The sequence below is a fragment of the Drosophila hydei genome, unplaced genomic scaffold (assembly GCF_003285905.1).
Source record: "Drosophila hydei strain 15085-1641.00,03,60 unplaced genomic scaffold, DhydRS2 tig00008122-arrow-pilon, whole genome shotgun sequence".
NCBI lineage: Eukaryota > Metazoa > Arthropoda > Insecta > Diptera > Drosophilidae > Drosophila > Drosophila hydei.
The window spans coordinates 1,212,729-1,234,402 of record NW_022045833.1 but is presented as its reverse complement, the minus strand read 5'-3'; the positions used below and the strand labels follow the sequence as shown (position 1 = coordinate 1,234,402).

The following is a 21,674-nucleotide window of genomic DNA, read 5'->3' as shown; positions in this document are numbered from 1 at the left end:
TTACTTAATAATATTAATATATATATATATGGGCTGCTTGGCAACCTATATACATAGTATATATACCCTATAATAACTAACAAATAGACTAGTTTTAAATAGCAGAGTATAGAAATGCTCAGCAGAGCTCACAGTAAGAATACAACACCAAACAAACAACAATTAATAAAATATCTTAAAGAAATAGCATAAAAAATAAAAAATAAAAAAAAATATATATATATAATGCATATTTATGGAAAATCAAGCAAGAACTCTTTTAAACAAATCACAATTACCAAAACATAAAAAATTTATGCAAAGCTACAACATATTTTAACAATAATCTGTAAATGTTGCAAACAGAACCTAAGCATATGGACAGCATTGTAACTTTGAATGTCTAACATTTTCAAACTTAACTAATATTCAAATAAAAACTTTTATGTGTTAGCAGAAAAAAAAACAACAAAAAAAAAGAAATTTAATTTGAATTTGAAGTTCAGGTAAAGCGCGAGAAAAAAGCTCGTGAGCGAAAGCTTTTGTGAGGGGGAAATACCGCAACAGCTGTGCTTTCATCGCATGACTCAGCGAGCGAGTTTGTAGAGCTTGCCGAGTAACTAATGTGTACATACCCTGGAAATTTAGTAAGTTCGTTATAGTAGAGCAGACAATAGTGACAAAAGAAGTCGTTTGACTGGAAGTCTGTTTATTATAAGTACAAATTTGAATAGTGTTCAGAAAAAGCTTTGGAGTTCAGCAATTCAATTATTTAATTCCATTATTTTAATTAGGATAAAAATAATTTAAATATTTTATAATATTTAAATCAGAATATCAACAGAATTTTTGCTAGTATAAAAGAGACCTATTTAACATAACCATTTGAGCAATCCTATGCTTACAGGGTATTTAGAGAGATGCGGGCTTTTTTATGACAATACTACGGTACCGATTGCTGAATCATACATATATGGTATATTAAAACCGGCTGGCTGAGCGACACGCTAGTTGCTCACTAAACCTTGGACGTGGTGGAACTGATTGCGCAGTGGAACAAAACGCGGATCTTCATTAAAAAAAAGAAGCTAAATATATATATTTAAAAAAATTAAATTTGTAATAAATTATCAGAGCAATGCCAAAAGTAGCGCCAAAAATTAAATTAAGCAATGGCCAGGAGATGCCCATACTGGGCTTGGGAACCTGGAAATCGTATGAATCGGAAGCCTATCAAGCGACCTGTGATGCCATCGACATCGGCTACAGACACATTGACACCGCGTTCGTCTACGAGAACGAGCATGAGGTGGGCAAAGCGATACGAGAGAAAATCGACCAAGGCGTGATCAGACGTGAGGATGTATTCGTGACCACCAAACTGGGCGGCATTCATCACGATCCTCCGCTGGTGGAGCGCGCCTTTCGCATGAGCTTGAGCAACTTGGGCCTGGACTATATTGATTTGTATTTGATGCACATGCCAATTGGCCAAAAGTTCCACAACGATAACAATGTGCATGGCACCTTGGAGCTAACGGACGTCGATTACTTGGATACCTGGCGGGAAATGGAGAAACTTGTTGATCTCGGACTGACACGCAGCATTGGCCTATCTAATTTCAATGCGGCCCAAACATTGCGTGTGCTTGAAAATTGTCGTATTAAGCCGGTGGTCAATCAAGTCGAATGCCATCCCGCCTTCCAGCAGGAGCAACTGCGTCAACATGCCAAACAGCATGGCTTGATCATCTGCGCTTACTGCCCACTGGCGAGGCCACAGCCTGCGCGCCACTGGCCGCCCTTCCTCTACGATGAGCGTGCGCAGCAGTTGGCCAAGAAATATGGTCGCAGCAGCGCACAGATTTGCCTGCGTTATCTCATACAGATTGGCGTTGTGCCATTGCCGAAGTCTTCAAATAAAAAGCGAATTGAGGAGAATTTCAATGTTTTCGACTTCGAGCTGCAGCAGGAGGATCTGGCCCTCATGCAGAAATATCATACAGGCGTCCGCACAGTGCCATTTAGCGGGATGTCCGGACATAAATATTATCCATTTAACGATCAATTCTAGGTTTTACTTACCGCATAAGCTTGCTTAGTATTTTTTTATTAATAAACACAAAACACAGGGTTGTATTGCAAACAACAACTTGCTAATCAGCTTGTAAATGAGTTTCGTTTGATAAAAGAAAAGCAGAAAAAAAGAGCAACAACAAAAATACTTAGTCTGCTGGCATCTTATCTTAGTATCTTACGTAAATGGGGTTAGCTAAAGTAGAAGGTTGCCAAGTTTTTTGATTATTAAATATGTATTTCATTTCAACGTGAACTAAAAAAACCCGAGAATGATTGTGTTCAGAGATAAAGCGCACAAGTTATTTAATGCAATTGTTACGTTCACTAGTTTCTATTCCAGACGCATTGAAAATCATATCTGCTAAACGCTGTCATATTTGTCACCGGGATTTGAAGTGTCTGTCTTATCAGTTGACGGATTTCATGGTGAAATCAAAAATAGTTCAGGGGGGTGCGGGCGGTAAATGATCTTGCGTGTCAGTCATCACCAACAAATAATAGTTGGAAGAGCCATAATTATATATTTATAATTAACTTCATAAACAAAAGAGTATCAACAGGTTGGTGTGTCACGTTTTATTGGTTTTAGTATTTAAATACTGTTTTGGTGTTTCACCAATTCGCACGTTGTTTAGGGTGAACATTTGTTTTGTGTTTACTTTAATAGGTACACACTGAAATAAGGAACAGCTGTTAAGACTTGCTTTTTACTTTTAAGCTGTTGGTCAAAAATATATTTTTTGCGAAAATGTCAATTATATTAAGGCAGAAACTGCCCACACACTGGGTCGTGAAGGTTGTTTTACTTACCCGCACTTAAATAGATTTATATATTGATAAAATTCGTTGCAGCAACTTTGTTACAGCACAAGCGCCAAATCAAGCTCCGATGCGGCAACTGCCAAAACAATACCAAAAAATTTGCTCGAGGATAAGCAAACGGCAACTTTGCAAAAGGAAAATGGCGCCGTATTCGATAAGCGACCATTTAAACTGCACTTGGACAAAGGTAACTTAAACCACGCACAAATAATATAATATAACAAGCACGTTTACATAATCGACCGCACGCAGACAAGACTTACAGCTGGTGCCTCTGCGGAAAATCCAAATCTCAGCCGCTGTGTGATGGAACGCACAGAAATGAATTTCTTAAAATTAAACTGAGGTGAATATCTTTATACAGTTATGGTATGTTAATTGCTATTAACGCATGTTATTCACCACAGGCCCATACGTTTCAAAGTGGAGAAAACGGGCGATTATTGGCTATGCAACTGCAAACACACTACGCATCGTCCCTTCTGCGATGGCACCCACAAGCAGCAGCACATTCAAACAGCCGTTAAATAAATTAACTTTATACATGAAAAGAACATTTTGTTTAATGTGTAATGCATTTTGTAGTGTGTTTGTCCAATGAGAAATGCACGAAGATAAATTTTTGAATTCAAGAAGCAACACTTGTTTTATTCTAGTTTATAGAACATTATACATACACATAAATAAATGCTTTGTAGCCCGAATCACATACATTATATGTATGTAAGTATATGTAATGTATATATCTATATATTTGTATGTATACTTTATAAATTTATTAATGTTTAGTAATGATTTTACAAGCTTCAACAAAATATTTACAGCTTTGGAAAAATCAAAATTTAGAAAATGTTTCAAAATTCACTGTATAAATAAATTTCATTCATATTAAATTGTTTATAGATAAAAAATCATAAGAAACGGTTACTTGTGTTTTTTTTTAGAAATTAGCAAGTTGTTTTCGTTTTATTATTTAAATTTTTTAAAGTTCGGATTTTTACACATAAAAAAGAGGTGGTTGATAGAGCAAAAATTGGCTTAGATACTACTATATTCATGATTCATCATGCACTCCACATGATTAGTTAATGTTGAAAAGAAAAACGTTGAGAAACTGAAAAAATATACCAAACTCATCTGCATAAACTACGTAAACTTCACATTTTACAATTTTCCAACTTTGATTTCACTACACACACAAAACTACACTCAAAAAAACAAAAAAGTCAATGAAAATTTTGTAAATAAAACTTATAAATTCATGTTTTTGTTCAGAAAAAAAAAGAAATTCGCATTTACAGCAAAACCAAATCAACAAACGAAACAGCAACAACAAAAACAATTACTAATTGTTATAAATTTAATTAAATATTCTTCTTAACAATTTTGTGTGTCACGTCACTCCAGTTTGTGTGACGTGTTTGCTTGCTGTTGTTTTTGTGATGTTTTGTTGTGGTTGTCCGACTACAAACAATTTTGACGCCTAATTTACTAAATATCAATAGCAGCAGCCGACAGAACACGAATGGGTTTCTCTTTAAATATTGTTAATTGGATCGATCAATTGCAGATGCTTGGGCAACTTAACACAGCTTTGTCTTCAACAAAAGTGAGCAGTTCTTCTAACGTGTTGTACATATATTATAATTGCTATAATATATTTCAATAATCGTGTTCGATCGGTATGCTGCCTATTGTCATTTAATAATGGATAATTTACATAATTACTAGGCCAAATTTGAATTAATATTCTTTTTTTTAATAACTAGTGTACATGTGTAATGTATATATTTATATATATATACTATATGCTTGTGTGTATTTGTTGTTGCCATACAATACTTTTCCTTCCAGTGTAATATCCTTTGTTATCTCTCTATTTGTATGTGAGTGTATACGTTTTTGAGTGTATTGCTTTGTCTGTATTTTTTTGTTTGTTTGTTTGATTCGTTGGTTAGTTTGGTTCCACTTGTATAAAGTTATAGTTTGTTATATTTTTTGAATTTAGTTTCAGTTTGAAAAGTTTGTTTAGCGCAGCAATTTGACTTAAAATGTAATCCGTTCGTTTTTTTGTTTTGTTTTTCTTTCTGATATTGTATGCAGCAAACAATTAATCGTGGGCTGTTGACTATATACTTTAGTATTCTTCATCCTCTGGTGGTGCGTCGTCTGGTGGCGCAAAGCCATCCTGTTGTGGTGCCAAAACACAATTAGATTATGCAAGTTGTTTAATTACGAAAGACACTCTCGCTTACCTCAGTTGCATAAAGAATATCCAAAATCTTTTGAACTAACTGAGCTGGTTCGGCCTCATCAGCTTCCTGGCATCTAAAAATGTTTAAAGAGTATTAATTATTGTAATTAAAAGATTTAATTTCACTTACAGTATTTCAATGTCGCGCAGCTTGGAGAAATAGAAATCACGCTCTTTCTCCAAACCCTCCAGATTCAGACGCATATCCATAATCTTTGAAAGGATGATATGAACAGACAAAACCAATATAAATAATGTTTAGTTGCATACTTCCACCTCAGGACGAACCTGATTAGACAGTTCTTCGATCTGCTGATTCGATTGCGCTGTAACCGCATCATTTTTCTTAACAGCTCCCGTTGTTGCCACTGTCATTCTATTCGGCGGCGTCGCGTTGTTTGTGCGTGGCGGTACCTTAGAAACTGCTTGGATTGTGAAAGAAATATATTAAATAGGTTAATCTTTTATATATATGATAGTTAATGTACTGTTAGCAATTATTTATGGAGTCTATATTGAATATTTAACAAACGTGAAGCACGTCAAATGTTTGGCTTTCAAGTAGCGCTTTGTTGAGTTTCAATTTTTTTGAGATATTTTGTGCAATCAAGTTTTGTTAAATTATAGTAGTAGAGTAGATATAGATGTGAGTAGTTGTTAACGTTAGTATTAGTTGTAGTTGTTATGATTTAGATGAGTAATATTTAACATATGTACAACAAAATGATTTGGCTACATATAATATAAATGCTGTTGTTATTATGTAGAGTGGACTGGCAAGCAAACGAAACCAAACCAAGAGAACATACTGGGCTTTGTGGCTGTCGTTGTTGTTGCTGCTGTTGGCCGTGTTGCCGTCGCTGTTGGCACACGCCTGTAGCCAGCAACGCCGCCGCCGCCGCCGCCGCCGCTGCTTGTGCCTGGCAGAGATTTGGCATTACCAGGGCCATAGCCCATTGGTGCACCTTCGCGTACAGCGCTGGCATCATAATCTCTGCCATCGTAATTGGCGTCGAAGAACTTTTTGAACCATTGTAAAAATTCAAAATTATCTTGGAATCGACCCCTTATCAATTTGTCAATGGGTATTATCTAAAAGTAAAATGTGTGAAAGTGAGAGAAAGAGAATAATAATGCAGTGTACTTGGAATGAAATGAGTAAACAACAAAAAACAAAAAATAAAAAAATAATAGAAATTACAGAACAACTAAAGAGACAGACAACACAATTTCAAAATCAACTCAAAAACAAAAGTATATAAATATATGAGAGAAATGTGCACACTAAAAACAAAGAGACAAACAAACAATTCAAAAGACGATGTATTTGAGGGCATGTGTGTGTGTGTGTATTGGTGTGTGTTGAGGTGTGGGTGTGTATGTGCCAATTTCCTTATTGGAGTTTTGGTTGTGCGTGTTGTGTTGTTGTGTGTGCGTGCCTTTCGTGGTATGCAGTCAACGCTTCCGCGTGCTTCACGTTCGTTTTTCTTTTTTTTTTTTTGTTTTTTTTTTTTTATATAAAATGAAAGTAATTAGAACAAAGAATAAACACTCGCATACAGCGACCATCACCGTCAACAGCTTCTTTTTCATTCTTAACAATTTCAAAATCTTCCACAACATTCCTCAGCGATCCCATACCCGTTTTGCTGCGCATCGAGACAGTGCGCCCATTGCTGACGAGTGGCGGATGCTGCGACGATTGTGTCTGTGAATGTGATGAGTGCTGCACTTGCTGCCGGCGGTGTACGGTGTGCAGTTCATTGATGCTGCTGCCGATTCCGCTGCCAGTATGACTGCCGCCTCCACCGCTGCCTAGCTTCACGTTATTCCGCTGCGACAATGGATCATATTCGTGTCCATCATAATTTGCATCGAAAAACTTCTTGAACCATTGCAGAAATTCAAAATTGTCTTGAAAACGTCCCTTAATAAGTTTATCAACTGGTATTATCTGTCGTCGTCGTGGATGTTGTTGTTGTAGTTATTGTTGTTATCGTCGATGTTTTAAATATTGTTGTTGTTGTTGTGGTTGTTTTATTTGCCATTTGCATTGTTGTTGTTGTCGTTGTTGTTGTTGATTTGTAACGGAAATTGTCAGTTAGTTACGCACATATAAAAGTTAAGTGTACATAAAACTTGTCGCAAGATTTTGTTTATAAAAATGTTTGTTGTGTTCCTCAATTGATTTTATATATATTTTAATTTAAATGAAAAATAAATTTTTAATAACTTTAAGTCAATTATCAGCTTTACTTTCGAGTAAAATATTTTCAAATTTCAAATGGAATTTCTACTTTCCTAATAGTCTCATGTTACACAAATTTTTAATTCAAATAAAATATCAAAAAAGTTTCAAAAGTCTAATAAAATTGATCAAATTTTGTAAGTTTTAAACGAATTATAATAATTATTATTACAATTACAATGATTGTGGCGTGCACAAAAGATCATCACAACACACACAGCACTGAGCTATTAAATTAATTCAATTTGTTAAGTGTGCAAAAAGTGTTTCAATCAAAAATTAATCAACTAAAAAACTCGAGCATTGAACAAATCAAATAAAATATTGTAAAAATTTAACAAAATCGATGTAAAGAGCAAGAGAGCAAATAGCAGAGATAGAGAGAGAGAAGGAGATAGGAAGCGAGAGTTAAAAGCACATAGAATTTACCTTGTCCACCGACATCTTTTTAAAACCCGCCTGCAAGATTTTAAAGTTCTGTATATATTCATGCTCCAGATTTGTGCGGAATTTGACACGCTTGACGGGCACTGAATTTGGGAACAACATGTCCATGAACTGACAGTAAGCAGCGCCTAAATATGGACACGAAACCAACAACAAAATACAGCAATTAATTTACACAGTTCAATAGATCGTTGAAGGTTATAGAGCTACCCGTGCACAGTTCCTCAATTTTGGAGAATTGCGATGCCAGGCAATCGTTCACCCAGGCCAACATATCGTGACGCGATAAGTTCTCGGACGTCACATTTGTGGAGTATACGTTAACAGCCATGTCTCTGTATTCTGCTCTCTTGTTGTTCGTTTCTAAAAAAGAAAAATATAAGTAGATATTATTTCTTTATTTTTTGCAATTAACCAAAGTACATATAAGGATAGGTGTGTGGGAGTGGTTAATGCTGTTAATTATATGGCTCAGCTTATAATTGCTTAATTTTTTCTCTTTCATTTTTAATAGTTTTTTGTGTGTTTGCTTATTTGTGCATTGAAGCGTTGCACATGTGCGTGCCTTCAATATCAAGATCATAATAATCACACACACACACACGAAACAATCAAATGCAACAGCCAGCAGTGGCATGCATGTGGCATGCAGTTGATTACTAGTGGCACGAGACTAAGAGAGACACATGTACACACAGGAAAGTTGTATGCAACATTTGCTTTTACTACTTTGACCAAATTTTACTTTGCGACGACGACTAATTGCCTTTTATAATTTGTATATTACATACGGTTTGACATTATTTTTTGTTGTTTCCTATTTTAATTCTTGCTAAAGTTCCTGTTTGGTGGTTTTATTTTAGGCACATTTAAAATATTTTTTTAGTTAATTTTTTCAAATTTTTCGTTAAGCTACGTTAAGTGATGATAGAAATAAAACACTGTCAAATTCCATTTAAATCAAGGCCTACTCAAAATCATCAGCAGCGATCTCATCACTTCAGATGTTCCACTCATGACACATGGCAGAATCATCTAATTTTAAGAGCTACAAACGCCTATATTCTATGCCGAATCAATCAGTTAATTGGCTTTCAGGTGAAACATCGATTTCTAATGGCGTCAAAAGCAAAAACAATTCGAATGTCAGCAGATAAATATGCTGAATAGACACAAAAGACGTTTGTTGTTCGGCATTTGTCACAGCCTTTCGATTATCTTAACGCAAGTTTTGTGAGATAGCGAAATTGTTGCATATATTAACAAAGAATGATTGGTGTGTTGAGCATTTTGCATAAATATAAGCCTATGAGAAGCTTTGCCGAAATGCTTACGATATCCAAATGCCTTGAATGACTATGCCATATCTAGATCTAATTCCCTGAGACTTTTTCTTCTATTGCGAATCAAATGAATAGTTTTAAGTCGAACTTTCAAGCCAAAACAAAGCATTTGGATTAGTTAATCAGCCTATAAATAGAAAGCGACTATGTTCACAATTGGAATTGGAATAAAATCACTTAAGACAACAGCTCGAAAATGCTTCATACAACAATTAATCACAATCAATTTGTTATCGTTCACTTAAAAAATAATCCAACATAATAATTGCTCTAAAAGTCTGACTCGTTATCAAAGCATTAGTGTGTTTACAAAACATCAATTAAAACAACTAGCAGATATTCCGTACCCAGTTCTGACAGCCTACACACATACGTATATCAAATTCAGCAAAACACGTTTTCTTTAGTATCAATAAAACAAAAACTAATCAAATTGTCTATAAACAGTGACAAATAAACACCGAGATTGCTAAAATGGCGTTACTTCGATTCCTGAGAATTACAGAGGAGAGAGAGAGAGAAAGTGCAAGTGAATGTTGATAGTTAGTGGCAGAAGACCTTGTTGGGATTCGTGAGAACTGCAGAGAAAGGCGATGTTTTAAGCTAAGAACTATGTGTGAGAGAGAAAGTGCGTGTAAATGTTGATAGAAGCACTAAGTGTCTAACGGTAAAAATAGACAACTCAAGAAAAGAGAAAAAGAAAAGATATTTTATGATATAAGAAAGATAAGTATATAGAACAAGATTTTACTGCTATTCCTTTACTCCACCCTAAAGGAAAAACTATAGATGGAAATCATAAGGGGAGCTCAGAGAGGTTTAGCTACATCCTCCAATCATCCTTTACAAAAGTCTTACCAACAATTTATGTAACTTCTTTTCACACTTTGCGTACACGAGCAAGTTTCAGATGAAACGCACTATTTAATATAATTGAAGAACACGCTCGTATTCCTTATGGTTTGAAACGATTGTAAGCTCCAGAAAACTTACGAGAGCGTAAAATGCAAGCGACATGCAAACGCGCGGGCGCCCGCCAAGGCACAATCAGAGGCGAAAATTAAAATTGGAATGAAGCAAGAAGAAGAAACAAGTACAATAAAGTGCAACAAACACAAACACAGTAAAATGTGGCGATAGCAGCGCAATCCGTGCGAGACTGGAGCCAACGAACAATGAACTTGGACTGTGGCAGCGACTGCTGCTGTTGCTGCTACTGCTGCTGCGGTTTGTCAACGGTTCGCTGCCGACGCAGCCGATGATGTTCGAGTGGCAGCAGCGGCTCTTAGTCACCGGCATTTGGCATTATCAAGAGCAGAAGTTTATAAAAAATGAAAAGAAATAGAAAGAAAAGCATGACCAATGCCACAGCGTGGACCACGCAGAGAGGCGACACGTTGATAAAGAAAATTAAATTAGCCGGCATTTCGTTTAGACGCAACCGCAATGTACCTAAAAATATATCAGGCCACAGCTCCAAGTGAGTGTGCATGTGTGTGTGTGTGTGTAAAGTTTTGCCACAAGTGCATTGAACCCAAAAAAGGGCGCGTTGTGATATAAACTGAAGTTGGAAGCAAATGCCGGAACTTAATACAAATGCGAGTTATTATACCCTAGCCAATGGGGGTACTATGCTATTGTTACTAAGTGTGTCACGCAGCAGAGAGTAAAGTAGAGTAAACACAAAAGGAGCGTGGTAGGGTAGAACTACCATATCATGCCACATTTAGTGGCACAAGCACGATAGTCTGACAAAATATCATATATCTAAGTCTAACAGTTCTGCTAGTCATGAGAAAAATCCTATCATATATATCGCGGTATATACAAAATTTATATACCCCACACACAGCTGCCAAATATATGAAAGGGTATTTAAGCTGCGGCATGCTGAAAGATAATTCATGTTATTTCCTTCTGCCATTCCGTATTGTTGCAGTTGTTGTTGTTGTTTATTGATTGAAGTGCGCCAACTATGGCAGGCAAAACTGCCCCAAATACACAACAAGTTGAAAACTCATTAAGGGGGAATTTGTTTTTGTTTGCCATTGTCGATGGCCGCTGATAAGTGTGTGTGTATGCGGGGGTGTTTTGATTGCCGTTTGCATGTGTGTGTGCGCTGCAGCGGAAGTTGTGGCAAATGTCGTTGCCAACTAATTAAGCGCGACTACAACACAAACCGAACCACTCATCAACTAGCCCATCGATATATATTGCTAATGAGCAATTTTACATAACGATAATTAACGACATCGATCAATCGATTATCGGCACACGCTTGTCATAATTAAACTCCAATCTTAGCTTAATGTAAGCAAAACCATATGAGCTGCATACCCCACCTAAACATACTCATACAAACATAAAGATATTACCGCATGCATGTGTGCGTGTGCGTGTGATCTGTGAATGTGTGAAAAAGCCGGCGAGTTTTTGATGAGAGCGTCAGCGTTGGCGTCTATGTCAATGCCGCTAGCTCAGCAATTTTCATGAAGCCAATAAAAAAATAGTAGCCAGCTAAAAAAAAACAAGCCAAGGCGTTCGAACCTGAACCAGCTATCAGTAAGGCAGACACATACATGCACAAACGTCGATGGACAACAATGTGCGGGGGTTGACAGATAGACCACATAACGAGTTGACATACTGCCGATGACGTCATGCAAATAAATTGGAATTGGCAGCAACTGAAACAAAAGCAACACCTGAGCGCACAGGAAATGCAAAAAGTAAGCTGACAAAATGAAAAACGTATGGCAACACTCGTCTGGCTTAAAATGCATTGCGCTTGCGGCAGGTAGTAGAAATGTTAAGTGGCAAAAGCCAAAAGAAAGAAGAGGTAACGGCATCGACTCGGCAGATTAGCCGCAAAGGCTTGACGATTTGTAATTGCAATGCGGCAGTGGAATTTTTATGGCTGTTCCTGTTGCAAGCGCACAGCAGAAGCCACACACACGCAAACATTCACATGCATATGTAGGCAGCAACACGCACACATTTTATTTTTGGGCACACACATCGACACAAAATGCGCACAGACGCCTGCGACATTTATATGCGTACAACAGGGAGTATTACACACGCACACTGCTGCATCGGTGCGCATCATGTACAGATATTTTCTCCTACTTATGTGTGCCCAAGTGTGTGCACTTGAAGTTTTCGGCAAGGCTATTTTAAAATCGCCACATACACGCGCTACTCTCTCGCATTTTTTTGCCGTTGAACTTTCTTTTCTGCTGACGCTACTTCTAGATTTTGCCATGCACACTCAAGATGGAGCAGGCAAAAAAATAACGCAGAGAAAGAGCCGCCGCAGCCGCAACATTCACCAACACGCACACTCACACATGTATATGACTATTCACTTGGATACAGGTTATGCCACTGTTTCACTTAACTGGACCATTATACACTCACCTATTTAATTGTAATTTATATAGCCGCTGATTTAAATTAACCGCTCTTATTATTATTCCAACGTTATTAATGACAAAGAAAATCCAAATTCTATGACGAACTGTTTTCAGGTAGTGTTATCGACTGCTTTAGTGTTGTATAACTAAATTTGTGTTGAGTGTTAGCAATATACACGCGCAAATGTTATACTCATTAAGGCACTGTTAGTAACTAACATAGTTGTGTCATATCGATAAGCCGATGCTGTTAACAACTTTACTCAGTATCGATCGCAGTTTAATTTAAATTTAAAAACAACTTGCCGGGCCACGCCCATTGTGTATACAAAAAAATGGCAAACAAGTTTACAACACATTTTCACTTAACACTAATAAATGCAACAGTTACAACATATTTGAACATTAAATGCTCACAAATGCATAGAAATCTCACAGAAAAATGTAAATGTCAAGTTTTTAACATTCAAATTTTTCTACATGCGGAAAACTCCAAATTTGGTTTCCTGTACGGAATTATTTAGAGCTGCCTTAAGGCTCAGGCCAAGCACTTGCCTTGTATTTGCTGGATCAATAATGCCATCGTCCCACAAGCGTGCTGTACTGTAATAGGGTGAACCCTCCCTTTCGAACATTTCCACAATTGGAGTCTTTAGCTTCTGCGCTTCCTCCTCGCTAAATTCTTTGCCCGCGCGCTTACGCTGATCCTCGGTGATCTGCGCTAGCACATTGGCAGCCTGTGTGCCGCCCATGACAGAGATGCGTGAATTGGGCCACATGTAAAGGAACCTCGGCGAATAGGCTCTACCGCACATGCCGTAATTGCCGGCGCCATAGGAGCCGCCAATGATCACCGTCAACTTGGGCACATTCGCACAGGCAACGGCGGTGACCATCTTGGCGCCATTCTTGGCAATGCCATGAGCCTCAGCATCGCGGCCCACCATGAAGCCTATAGCGAAATAGCATTAGGCATTGTTAACTGAATCATGATGTAGTTGCTCACCCGTTATATTTTGCAGGAAGATCAGTGGAATCTTACGCTGCGCGCACAGCTGTATGAAATGTGCGCCCTTTAGAGCACTCTCCGAGAAGAGCACACCGTTGTTGCCCACTATGCCGACAGTGCTGCCATAGAGCTTGGCAAATCCGCAAACCAAAGTCTCGCCGTAGAGCTTCTTGAACTCAGTGAAGCGACTGCCGTCCACAATTCTAGCAATGACATCGCGAACATCAAAACTCTTTGTTAGATTGGGTCCAACTATGCCGTAGAGTTCCTTTGGATCGTACAGCGGCTCCTCCACAACTGCTGCTGGCGTGGCTGAGCCGAAATTCTGTTTACTGGAATGCTGCAGTTGCTCATTGTAAGCATTCGTTGCATCCAAGTTGAGATTGCTAACGATTTGCCTGGCCAGATACAGAGCATGCTCATCATCCACAGCATAATGATCCGTGACACCGGAAGTCTTGCAGTGCAAATCGGCGCCACCCAAATCCTCGGCAGACACCTCCTCGCCAGTGGCTGCCTTGACCAACGGTGGGCCAGCCAAAAAGATGGTGCCCTGTTTCTTCACAATGATGCTCTCATCTGCCATGGCTGGGACGTAAGCTCCGCCAGCTGTGCAGCTGCCCATAACAACGGCAATTTGTGGTATGCCCTGAGCTGACATATTCGCCTGATTGTAGAAGATGCGCCCGAAATGCAGCTTGTCCGGAAACACTTCCGCCTGACGTGGCAAATTGGCGCCACCGGAATCAACCAAATAGATGCAGGGCAAGCGATTCTCCTGAGCTATTTCCTGGGCACGCAAATGCTTCTTCACTGTTATGGGATAATAGCTGCCGCCCTTGACGGTGGCATCATTCGCCACCACCACGCATTCGGTGCTGCAGGGAAGAGAGTGATAAATCAGTAAATAAATCACAATCAGCCTCAAGTGACACGCCTACCCGCACACCCTGCCTACACCTGTAACAATGCCACCGGCATTGACGAGCTCATCGCCATACAGCTCATGACCAGCTAAGGTGCTCAGCTCCAGGAAAGGTGAGCCCTTGTCCAGCAACAGATTAATGCGTTCCCTGGCCAACAACTTGCCGCGCGAGGTGTGACGCTCGATGGCCTTAGGGCCGCCACCTGTTAACACCTGACTGGTTAGCTGACGCAGCTCTCCAACCAACTTGCGCATCTCGCTAGCATTATCCTTTTATGGAGATATATATATATATATATATTACCTTAAGCAGCTGATGTGTTTTCCATATTTACCTTATACTCGACTGATTGCTTATCAATTTCGCTGCTGAGCACATTGGCTTCGCCCAAGTGTAAAAGGCGCGTTTGGCTGCGCAACAGTTGGTTGGCCATGGAATGCCTCAGCAGTTGAGTCAGTGGAAGCTTCAGCATGTTTGGTGGCTTATTTTTAATCAAATAAATAATAGGAATTTGTCGAGTTTAAAGATCACAGCAAATGCGAAAACGCTGTTACGTCAGGTGTGGCGGCGTGTGTAAGCCAAAGATGGTCACACTGCACTGCGCGATCAGCTGTCAGTCTCAGTACAAGCGCCATCTAGGAGAATAAGTCAAAAACTTATGCTTATCAGATTCACAGGAAAGTTCACACAAATATCTATTTTTTGGCGCTAACATTTAAATACTGTTCGCGCTGATATCCCAAAGGTATATATATGCATACCAGATTCGCTTTTTTTGGGGCCAAAGCTTAAATAGTTTGACCAGCTGACTTAACTAATTTTTAAACGAATTAAAATACATAAAATCTATATTTTTGTTATCATCAAACTTTAAATACTTTTCACTTGTTAATAATTTATTATTACACAATAAATTTGTAGACTTTGGTAAATTTTATTAGATATTAAATATTTTTGAATTGAACGTGTGACTGAATAACGTTATTAACTTTTAGACTACAATTAGGAAAACGACATACATAAACATTTATAGATGGTATATAGATATTTATATATGTATATATTTATATACATATATATTTTGCTATGCTAAAAGGTTCTGCGAACAATGTTAAATGTGATTGTGCACGACGCTCTAATATCTATCAGATACGTACATGTAGAAATATAGATATATCTCTATAAATATATAGTGGCCTATAGCATTAGTGGTACAATAATAGTTAATATAGTTAACGCTGATAAACAATCACATGACAAAAACATAAACATTGGCTTACTTAATTTATTAACTATTTAAATTTGTTATTTTGTATATAAACTATATTTAGATAATTTAGATATTGTAGAGATTTTTTGTTTAGTTTTTCTTATTTGTTTTTTTTTTTAAAGCATTCCAAAAAATTGTACTACAAAAATATAACATACGTTTCGGCCGCCGTCTGTTTCTTGCTGTACCTCCATTCGCTAATTCTATTAGTTTTATTTAAATTTAGTTTCCGTTTTTTTTTTTGTTTTGGCTTACTTAATTTTAATTTTATGTAGCTTCAATTTAAAGCCCAGCACCTCGCTTAGCACGCCCGAGAGAGCAGATAGGATGACCACCTTGATGGTTGTGAACAGATATGGATTGGCACTGAGACCAGAGATCTTGAATGGCGTTTCGAGCTCCTTTAACAGATCGGCGGCCAGCTTTAGCACACTATTTGAGACCATTAATTCCTCCTTCTTCTTAGGTTTTTGTTCGATTTGCAAATACAAATTGATTTGTTCAGTTATTAATACCGAAACGCTGCGATATTTATGCTGAATCTTTTGGCCAAGCGTCATGAAGCGCAGCAAATAGATGCCAATCGTAATGGACCAAATGAGCGCCTCCAGCGTGAGATGCGTATGCAAATTAACCGAATCCTTTAGCCACTCCACGCTCAGAAAAGCCAAAAGCAGCAAAGTGACTATAAATGCGGCCGATACAATAATATCAACCGAACGCTGCGGACCGCGTTTCTAGAAAATCAACAGAAGCATATGTAGTCACGAGCTTAAGGTGTATAATATAGCTGTACCTTCAAGTAGGAGCGCACGCTCAGCCAGGTCTTAATATTGCGCACTTTGTTGAGTCGAAAATGCGGCAGATTCGATTTGCGAGCACGTCGCGAGGAAGTCAGATGTGAAAATAACTTGGCATACAAAAAGCTAAAAAGAAAAACGCAAAAGGGCATGAGAAAAGGCACAAAACAAAGCGAATTTGTTTCAATTTACCGCTGCTTAAAGGTGCGTTCGGCCACAGCGAATATCATAAACAATATAAGCGTCAGGCAGAGGCGTTGCACAAAGCCCAGCGCCAGCACTGTACGTTCCCATTGCTCTTCGCCAAAGGCAAAGCCTAATAGTGTAAAAAACGAGGACGACGACTTCTTCCACAGCAATTGTGGCATATAGAAATAGCTTATCTCATTAGCCTTATCCGCATCAATTGTGATCTGGCAAGAAAAAGAAAATGGCAAGTTAAATATGAGCAGAGTTAGCAAACACTAATAGCCACGTCACGTACCTCGCATAGCCTGCAAAATGTGGGTATGAACGTCAGCAGAAACGAGAAAAAGACGCCTATATAAATATAATCATTGGTCACGCCCAGCGAATCGACGCGTTCGATAATGCACGAAGCTATTTCCAAGACAGACATTTGGGCCTTCTTGGCATCGCGTTGATCCCAGATGGTGCAACTAACTGAAAGATTAGAAATTGGTTATTCATTGAGGAATCATAATATCAATCATTTCCAACTCACTGCGGTCCAGGCTGCTGTGCGGATTAAGTATAGTCGTTGGCGTTATGTCCAGTTCTGGCATCTCTTCATCGCTGCATGCCTGATGCTTACTATAGCCGCCATCGGATTGATCCAATTCGGATGTATAGCTACAATCTTCGCTGTTGGTTGTGACGCCTAGCCAATCGGTCGCAGATGTATTGCACTCCTGTGTGCCAGCTGAAGCTGGACTTGATATAATATCCGCATCGTCACATTCGTCCGATTCCGCACAGCTGCTGGTGGATTCATGGGTGATTTTATCAGTTGAATCGGCTGTCGTATTGTTGCTGCTGCTCACATTGAGACGCAGACGGAGATGAGTTGGCGGCACTGTGACGACATTTGTTGTGCTGCCAGCATTTGGAGCACTGTTGACATTGGGCGAATGGTTGTTGTCCTCGCCGCTGGAGCTTTTGTTGTTCAGGCTCTCGAAGCCGTCGTCTTCGCCAATACTTCGATTTGCTGGCCTATAATTGGGCTCCAGACGTGCACCATTTGTAGCTGGGCCATTGCTTTTGTTGTGCTCAATGCTGGACGAGGGCAGCTCATTCTGTTCAAATGTGGCATAGATCTGTATGGGCGTATGCCAATTGACATTGCGTTTCTTGTGCGGGCTTTCGGATGCTGAATTTGCCGTCTGTCTGAGGTTGTAGAGCGGATCGTTTAGCGTTGTGCTATCCGCTGCAGCTGCTTGATGATGATGATGTATGGTTATGGCAGTTGTGGAAGGGAAGATCTCCTCACTAGGAACTGTGTTGCAATTGCAGGGCTTAGAGTCGGGGCTGGCTTCAGTGTTAAGGGGCGGCAATTTGGCACGTCGCGTGCTCAATGCATGATTACTATTCGACTGGGAATCGTCGGATTCGGCTTGTCGCAAGCTGTAGGTTATAAAATATGAATAAGCTGAGGCATATGATTTCATAGTATTATTATCTGGACTTGCCGCACAAACTTCTTGCGTCGCCTTAAACGCTGCTCCCTGGGCGCATTTGGTTTCTCGCCCAATGTGGACATGGAAAAACGTCGCAATTTGCTTTTATTGCTGACACCCGGCGCCGTATTCGTTGCCACAATCTGTGAGTGTATTAAGCTAATCAGCAAACTAAGCGCACAGGGTATTAGGAGTGCACTAAGCAAATCGGCATTCTCCTCCGTTTGCTTATCGACAGCAGCGCCTGCTGTCGTCGTGCCATTCGTTTCCTGCACATAAGCCAGCGGCACTAGACGATTGCTGTGCATAATGTATACAGCCCAATTGATCAATTGTGTGACGTACAGGCAGAGTATGAAGCCAAAGGCATTCGGTGTCGTCTGCTTGACCCACCATTGTGCGTAGAGGGGCAGTAACAGATATCGAAGTATGGCCAGACGAATGACGGTGAGCAGCGTTTGCTTTGGCTTAGCCTTGGGAAATGTCGAGCCTGTTGACAGCCGAAAACAATATCAAATTAAAGAGACGAATAACTCAAGAGTTTAGTTTTCAAAATACCTCGCACTAGATCTACATCGATGAGTTCAGTTTTTAGTTTGGTATTCTTCAAGTTGATGCTATTGAAGCCATCCAAAATGCGCTGTTCGACAGTTTTCTCCCATTCTTGCTTATCATAGGTGCCGATTCTTTTCTGGTACCTAGACAACAACAAAAAACAAACAACAATTGAATGTGTGTCAAACGAATGTGATGCAATTTGTTCACTTACCATGCGACAATTTCATCCAATTTCATAGTAATATTGACATATAAGCCGCCAAATTGTCACGCGCCCTGCTGAATAAATTTAAGTAAAGAAATCGTTAAAGATCTTTATTATTATAGCAGGCAGCTGAAACTGGCCAGGCAATTTAACGAATCTACTATAGTTTTTTCGCTGAAACAACTGTAGTTCTAATTGGCAAACTGGTTTCGTTGAGCTTGTCTTAGCCAAGTGCTTTAGTTAACAAGAACTAAGAGTTTATGTTGACCATAATTGATTTATGGGCTTTTAATAACGGCTGTCTGATAAATAATTAGATTCATTATACTTTTGCCGCCAACAGTTTAATAATTTTTCCAGCTGACAAAAGTTTTCCAAGAAAATACCCTAAGATTCGATATGTGCAACTGATTATTAACAGCTGGCAAAGGTTGCCTTTGATATTGATTATTAAAAACACATTTCCAGGTATAACACATATGCAGTAATATATATATATATACTAATATATAAATATATATATATATATATATCATCTTAATTACAGAATTGGCGCGATTTGAAATTTGATCTTTAATAAATAAATGATGTTAACTATACATTTTTTACAGCTTAAAAATATATAAATAAAAAAATTATTGTCTAGTCTCAATAAATCAAATCAAAAGAGCTTAACAAAGTCACCAGAAGCTCAGCCCAATATCCATAACAAAATCTCTACAATTGCCAATTCGCCGTTACAAGCAGCTGATAACCAATTTTAAATGCACTTTGCAAGGCTATGTATGTCTATCAAACAGTTTGGGCAAACATAAAAAAATTTGATTAAGTAATATACTTTTCATATATTTTATTTTATTTTTAAAGCTTATTAATTAAAAGGCTACACTAAAATATGTTTATGAATAATAAATCACAAAATGATCCAACATTGCGCTTTGGTTAATTCAGTTTAAAGGGTATAGCAAAGTCGCCATTGGCAAACAAAAAAAATACAAAAACAAAATTTACAATTGCCAAAGCGCTGCAAGCAGCTGATAACTTTCACCTTCACATTGAAATGCGATAAAAAGCTTACAAGTGCTGCTGCCGCCGCGGCTGTTAGCTGAAGAGCTGCACACAAATTATCAATGTCAATTTTAGCAATTCAATATGTATGTCTTTTTATACAAAGAAGAAGCAACCAAAAATAAAAACAACCACAAAACGGTTTGTTATGTTATTTATTGCTTTGGTATGCGCGGAAGTCTCAGTGCCTCTGCAATGTCTCACAGTTCAAGGTGAACCGTTTTTAGTTGCAATTTTTGTTGAACTATATCAGTTAAACACTTTAAATTAATGCACTTTACATTCATCAATTTGCACTTTACCTGAAATTGAAGAAATACGAATCGATTTTTATATGCGCGCGTTATCTTTGCACTGTTAAAGCCTTGTCCTTTCTTTTTCGAAGCGCACTGAAAACAGCTATTCGTCTATTGAGGTTTTTGGTACGAATTTAGCATGCACTACGCATACCAACGTTTGTTTGTTGGTCTTTTGCACTTGCATTTATGGCCAAAATATTTTAATTGACGGAATTAAGTGCGACGGCGACGTCTTCCTCCAACAAAATTTCTGAGATATGTGTGCAGTGTGACCGAACAATGTAAGGCAAAATATATTGCGCTGCATTCAAATATCGATAGAATATCGTTATTATGCATCGATTGTATTTATAAAGACACTGAAAGGCCAATGATACTTACAATTTAAAAATTATTATTGTTATTCTTTATTTCTTTTTTTTATTAGAATAATGAATAATTTTTTTTCTTATATTTTTTGTATGACTACTACAAACGTATTTATGCAAATAAATATAAATTGCTAGCCACTATTGCTCAAAATATAAGTATTGTGGACATTTATAACAACTATTTATAACGTCTTTTTGAATCACTTTACCGCACTCAGTTTTGCGATTTGTATTGATTCACATATATTTCACTTTGATGTGTAGCACTTTTGTAATCAAAAAATAAATAGATCTCATCATTTGCACACATAAATCAAAAATTATGATTTTCGTTTTCCCTCAAATGTGCTCGCAGCTGTTGTATATATGTATGTATTTCACGCATTTCACAATTGCTTTTTCCACGTTCGTTCTCACAGTTGCGTATATATACAATACTGCTACAATGCTATTGTCTGTTTTGTTTTTACAGGAAGTTTCGTAAGACCACCGAGCGTCTATAGATACACCGAAGTGTCGAGGTGCATAAACAAAGAATTGCAACGCAAAGCGGAGGATGTGAGGAGCATTTGCTCAATTCTAATCAAATTTCACCACACTCTTTCCACGATCATGCAGCGTTCCGTTTGGCGCTCTCTCGCTCATTCCGAAAGCTATGCCAAAAAGCTAAAAAAAAAAACGAAACAAAAAGAACAGATGAAAAAAGATTCGAAATGCCCGAAATATAAGATCCCTAAAGCTTGACTAGGCCTCTTGAATGGCACATAATGTTCACCAAAAGACTTTCAGTTGCGAGCGGACCTCTGCACGGAGTGGAACAAAATTGAAAAACTAAAAAGAGTACAGTCCGCGGAAAACATTCAATTAATAGAAAACTCATATATATATATACATATCTCTATGT

The 21,674-nt window shown here is 38.3% G+C and overlaps 5 protein-coding genes across 16 annotated transcripts; 2 read left to right on the top strand and 3 right to left on the bottom strand.

The window, feature by feature from the left end:
• Positions 1-981: 981 nt before the first annotated feature.
• Positions 982-2,149, top strand: LOC111601469 (aldo-keto reductase family 1 member B1). Its single transcript, XM_023318091.2, has one exon. It carries the CDS (start codon positions 1,118-1,120, stop codon positions 2,051-2,053), a length of 936 nt encoding a protein of 311 aa, XP_023173859.1. The 5' UTR covers positions 982-1,117; the 3' UTR covers positions 2,054-2,149.
• Positions 2,150-2,715: 566 nt separating this feature from the next.
• LOC111601737 (CDGSH iron-sulfur domain-containing protein 3, mitochondrial) lies at positions 2,716-3,529 on the top strand. Its single transcript, XM_023318499.2, has 4 exons — positions 2,716-2,854; positions 2,911-3,067; positions 3,133-3,226; positions 3,288-3,529. The coding sequence occupies exons 1-4, from the start codon at positions 2,807-2,809 to the stop codon at positions 3,409-3,411; spliced, it is 423 nt and encodes a 140-aa protein (XP_023174267.1). The 5' UTR covers positions 2,716-2,806; the 3' UTR covers positions 3,412-3,529.
• Positions 3,530-4,689: 1,160 nt separating this feature from the next.
• On the bottom strand, positions 4,690-12,711 carry LOC111597822 (microtubule-associated protein RP/EB family member 1). Of its 11 annotated transcripts, none has more exons than XM_023313083.2 (8): positions 12,593-12,711; positions 8,040-8,192; positions 7,812-7,957; positions 6,695-7,088; positions 5,405-5,559; positions 5,265-5,347; positions 5,136-5,208; positions 4,690-5,068 (listed from the first exon to the last, which is right to left on the bottom strand). In XM_023313083.2, exons 2-8 carry the CDS (start codon positions 8,158-8,160, stop codon positions 5,018-5,020), a joined length of 1,023 nt encoding a protein of 340 aa, XP_023168851.1. In that variant the 5' UTR covers positions 8,161-8,192; positions 12,593-12,711; the 3' UTR covers positions 4,690-5,017. The 11 variants fall into 11 exon arrangements, with proteins under 11 accessions (XP_023168851.1, XP_023168520.1, XP_023168684.1 ...); XM_023312752.2 differs by lacking the exon at positions 12,593-12,711 and adding an exon at positions 8,621-8,753; XM_023312916.2 differs by lacking the exon at positions 12,593-12,711 and adding an exon at positions 8,621-8,753 and having other exon boundaries at positions 5,405-5,556; positions 6,707-7,088.
• Positions 12,712-12,790: 79 nt separating this feature from the next.
• On the bottom strand, positions 12,791-15,124 carry LOC111597739 (probable methylcrotonoyl-CoA carboxylase beta chain, mitochondrial). The gene is made up of 4 exons (XM_023312629.2): positions 14,858-15,124; positions 14,539-14,792; positions 13,595-14,475; positions 12,791-13,540 (listed from the first exon to the last, which is right to left on the bottom strand). The coding sequence occupies exons 1-4, from the start codon at positions 14,993-14,995 to the stop codon at positions 13,065-13,067; spliced, it is 1,749 nt and encodes a 582-aa protein (XP_023168397.1). The 5' UTR covers positions 14,996-15,124; the 3' UTR covers positions 12,791-13,064.
• A 776-nt stretch (positions 15,125-15,900) lies between these two features.
• LOC111598209 (putative homeodomain transcription factor) lies at positions 15,901-20,677 on the bottom strand. 2 transcript variants are annotated; one of them, XM_023313347.2, is made up of 9 exons: positions 20,403-20,677; positions 19,039-19,106; positions 18,828-18,967; positions 18,282-18,759; positions 17,318-18,216; positions 17,078-17,256; positions 16,786-17,006; positions 16,590-16,719; positions 15,901-16,530 (listed from the first exon to the last, which is right to left on the bottom strand). In XM_023313347.2, exons 2-9 carry the CDS (start codon positions 19,062-19,064, stop codon positions 16,045-16,047), a joined length of 2,559 nt encoding a protein of 852 aa, XP_023169115.2. In that variant the 5' UTR covers positions 19,065-19,106; positions 20,403-20,677; the 3' UTR covers positions 15,901-16,044. The 2 variants fall into 2 exon arrangements, with proteins under 2 accessions (XP_023169115.2, XP_023169116.2); XM_023313348.2 differs by having other exon boundaries at positions 19,039-19,103.
• Positions 20,678-21,674: the final 997 nt, after the last annotated feature.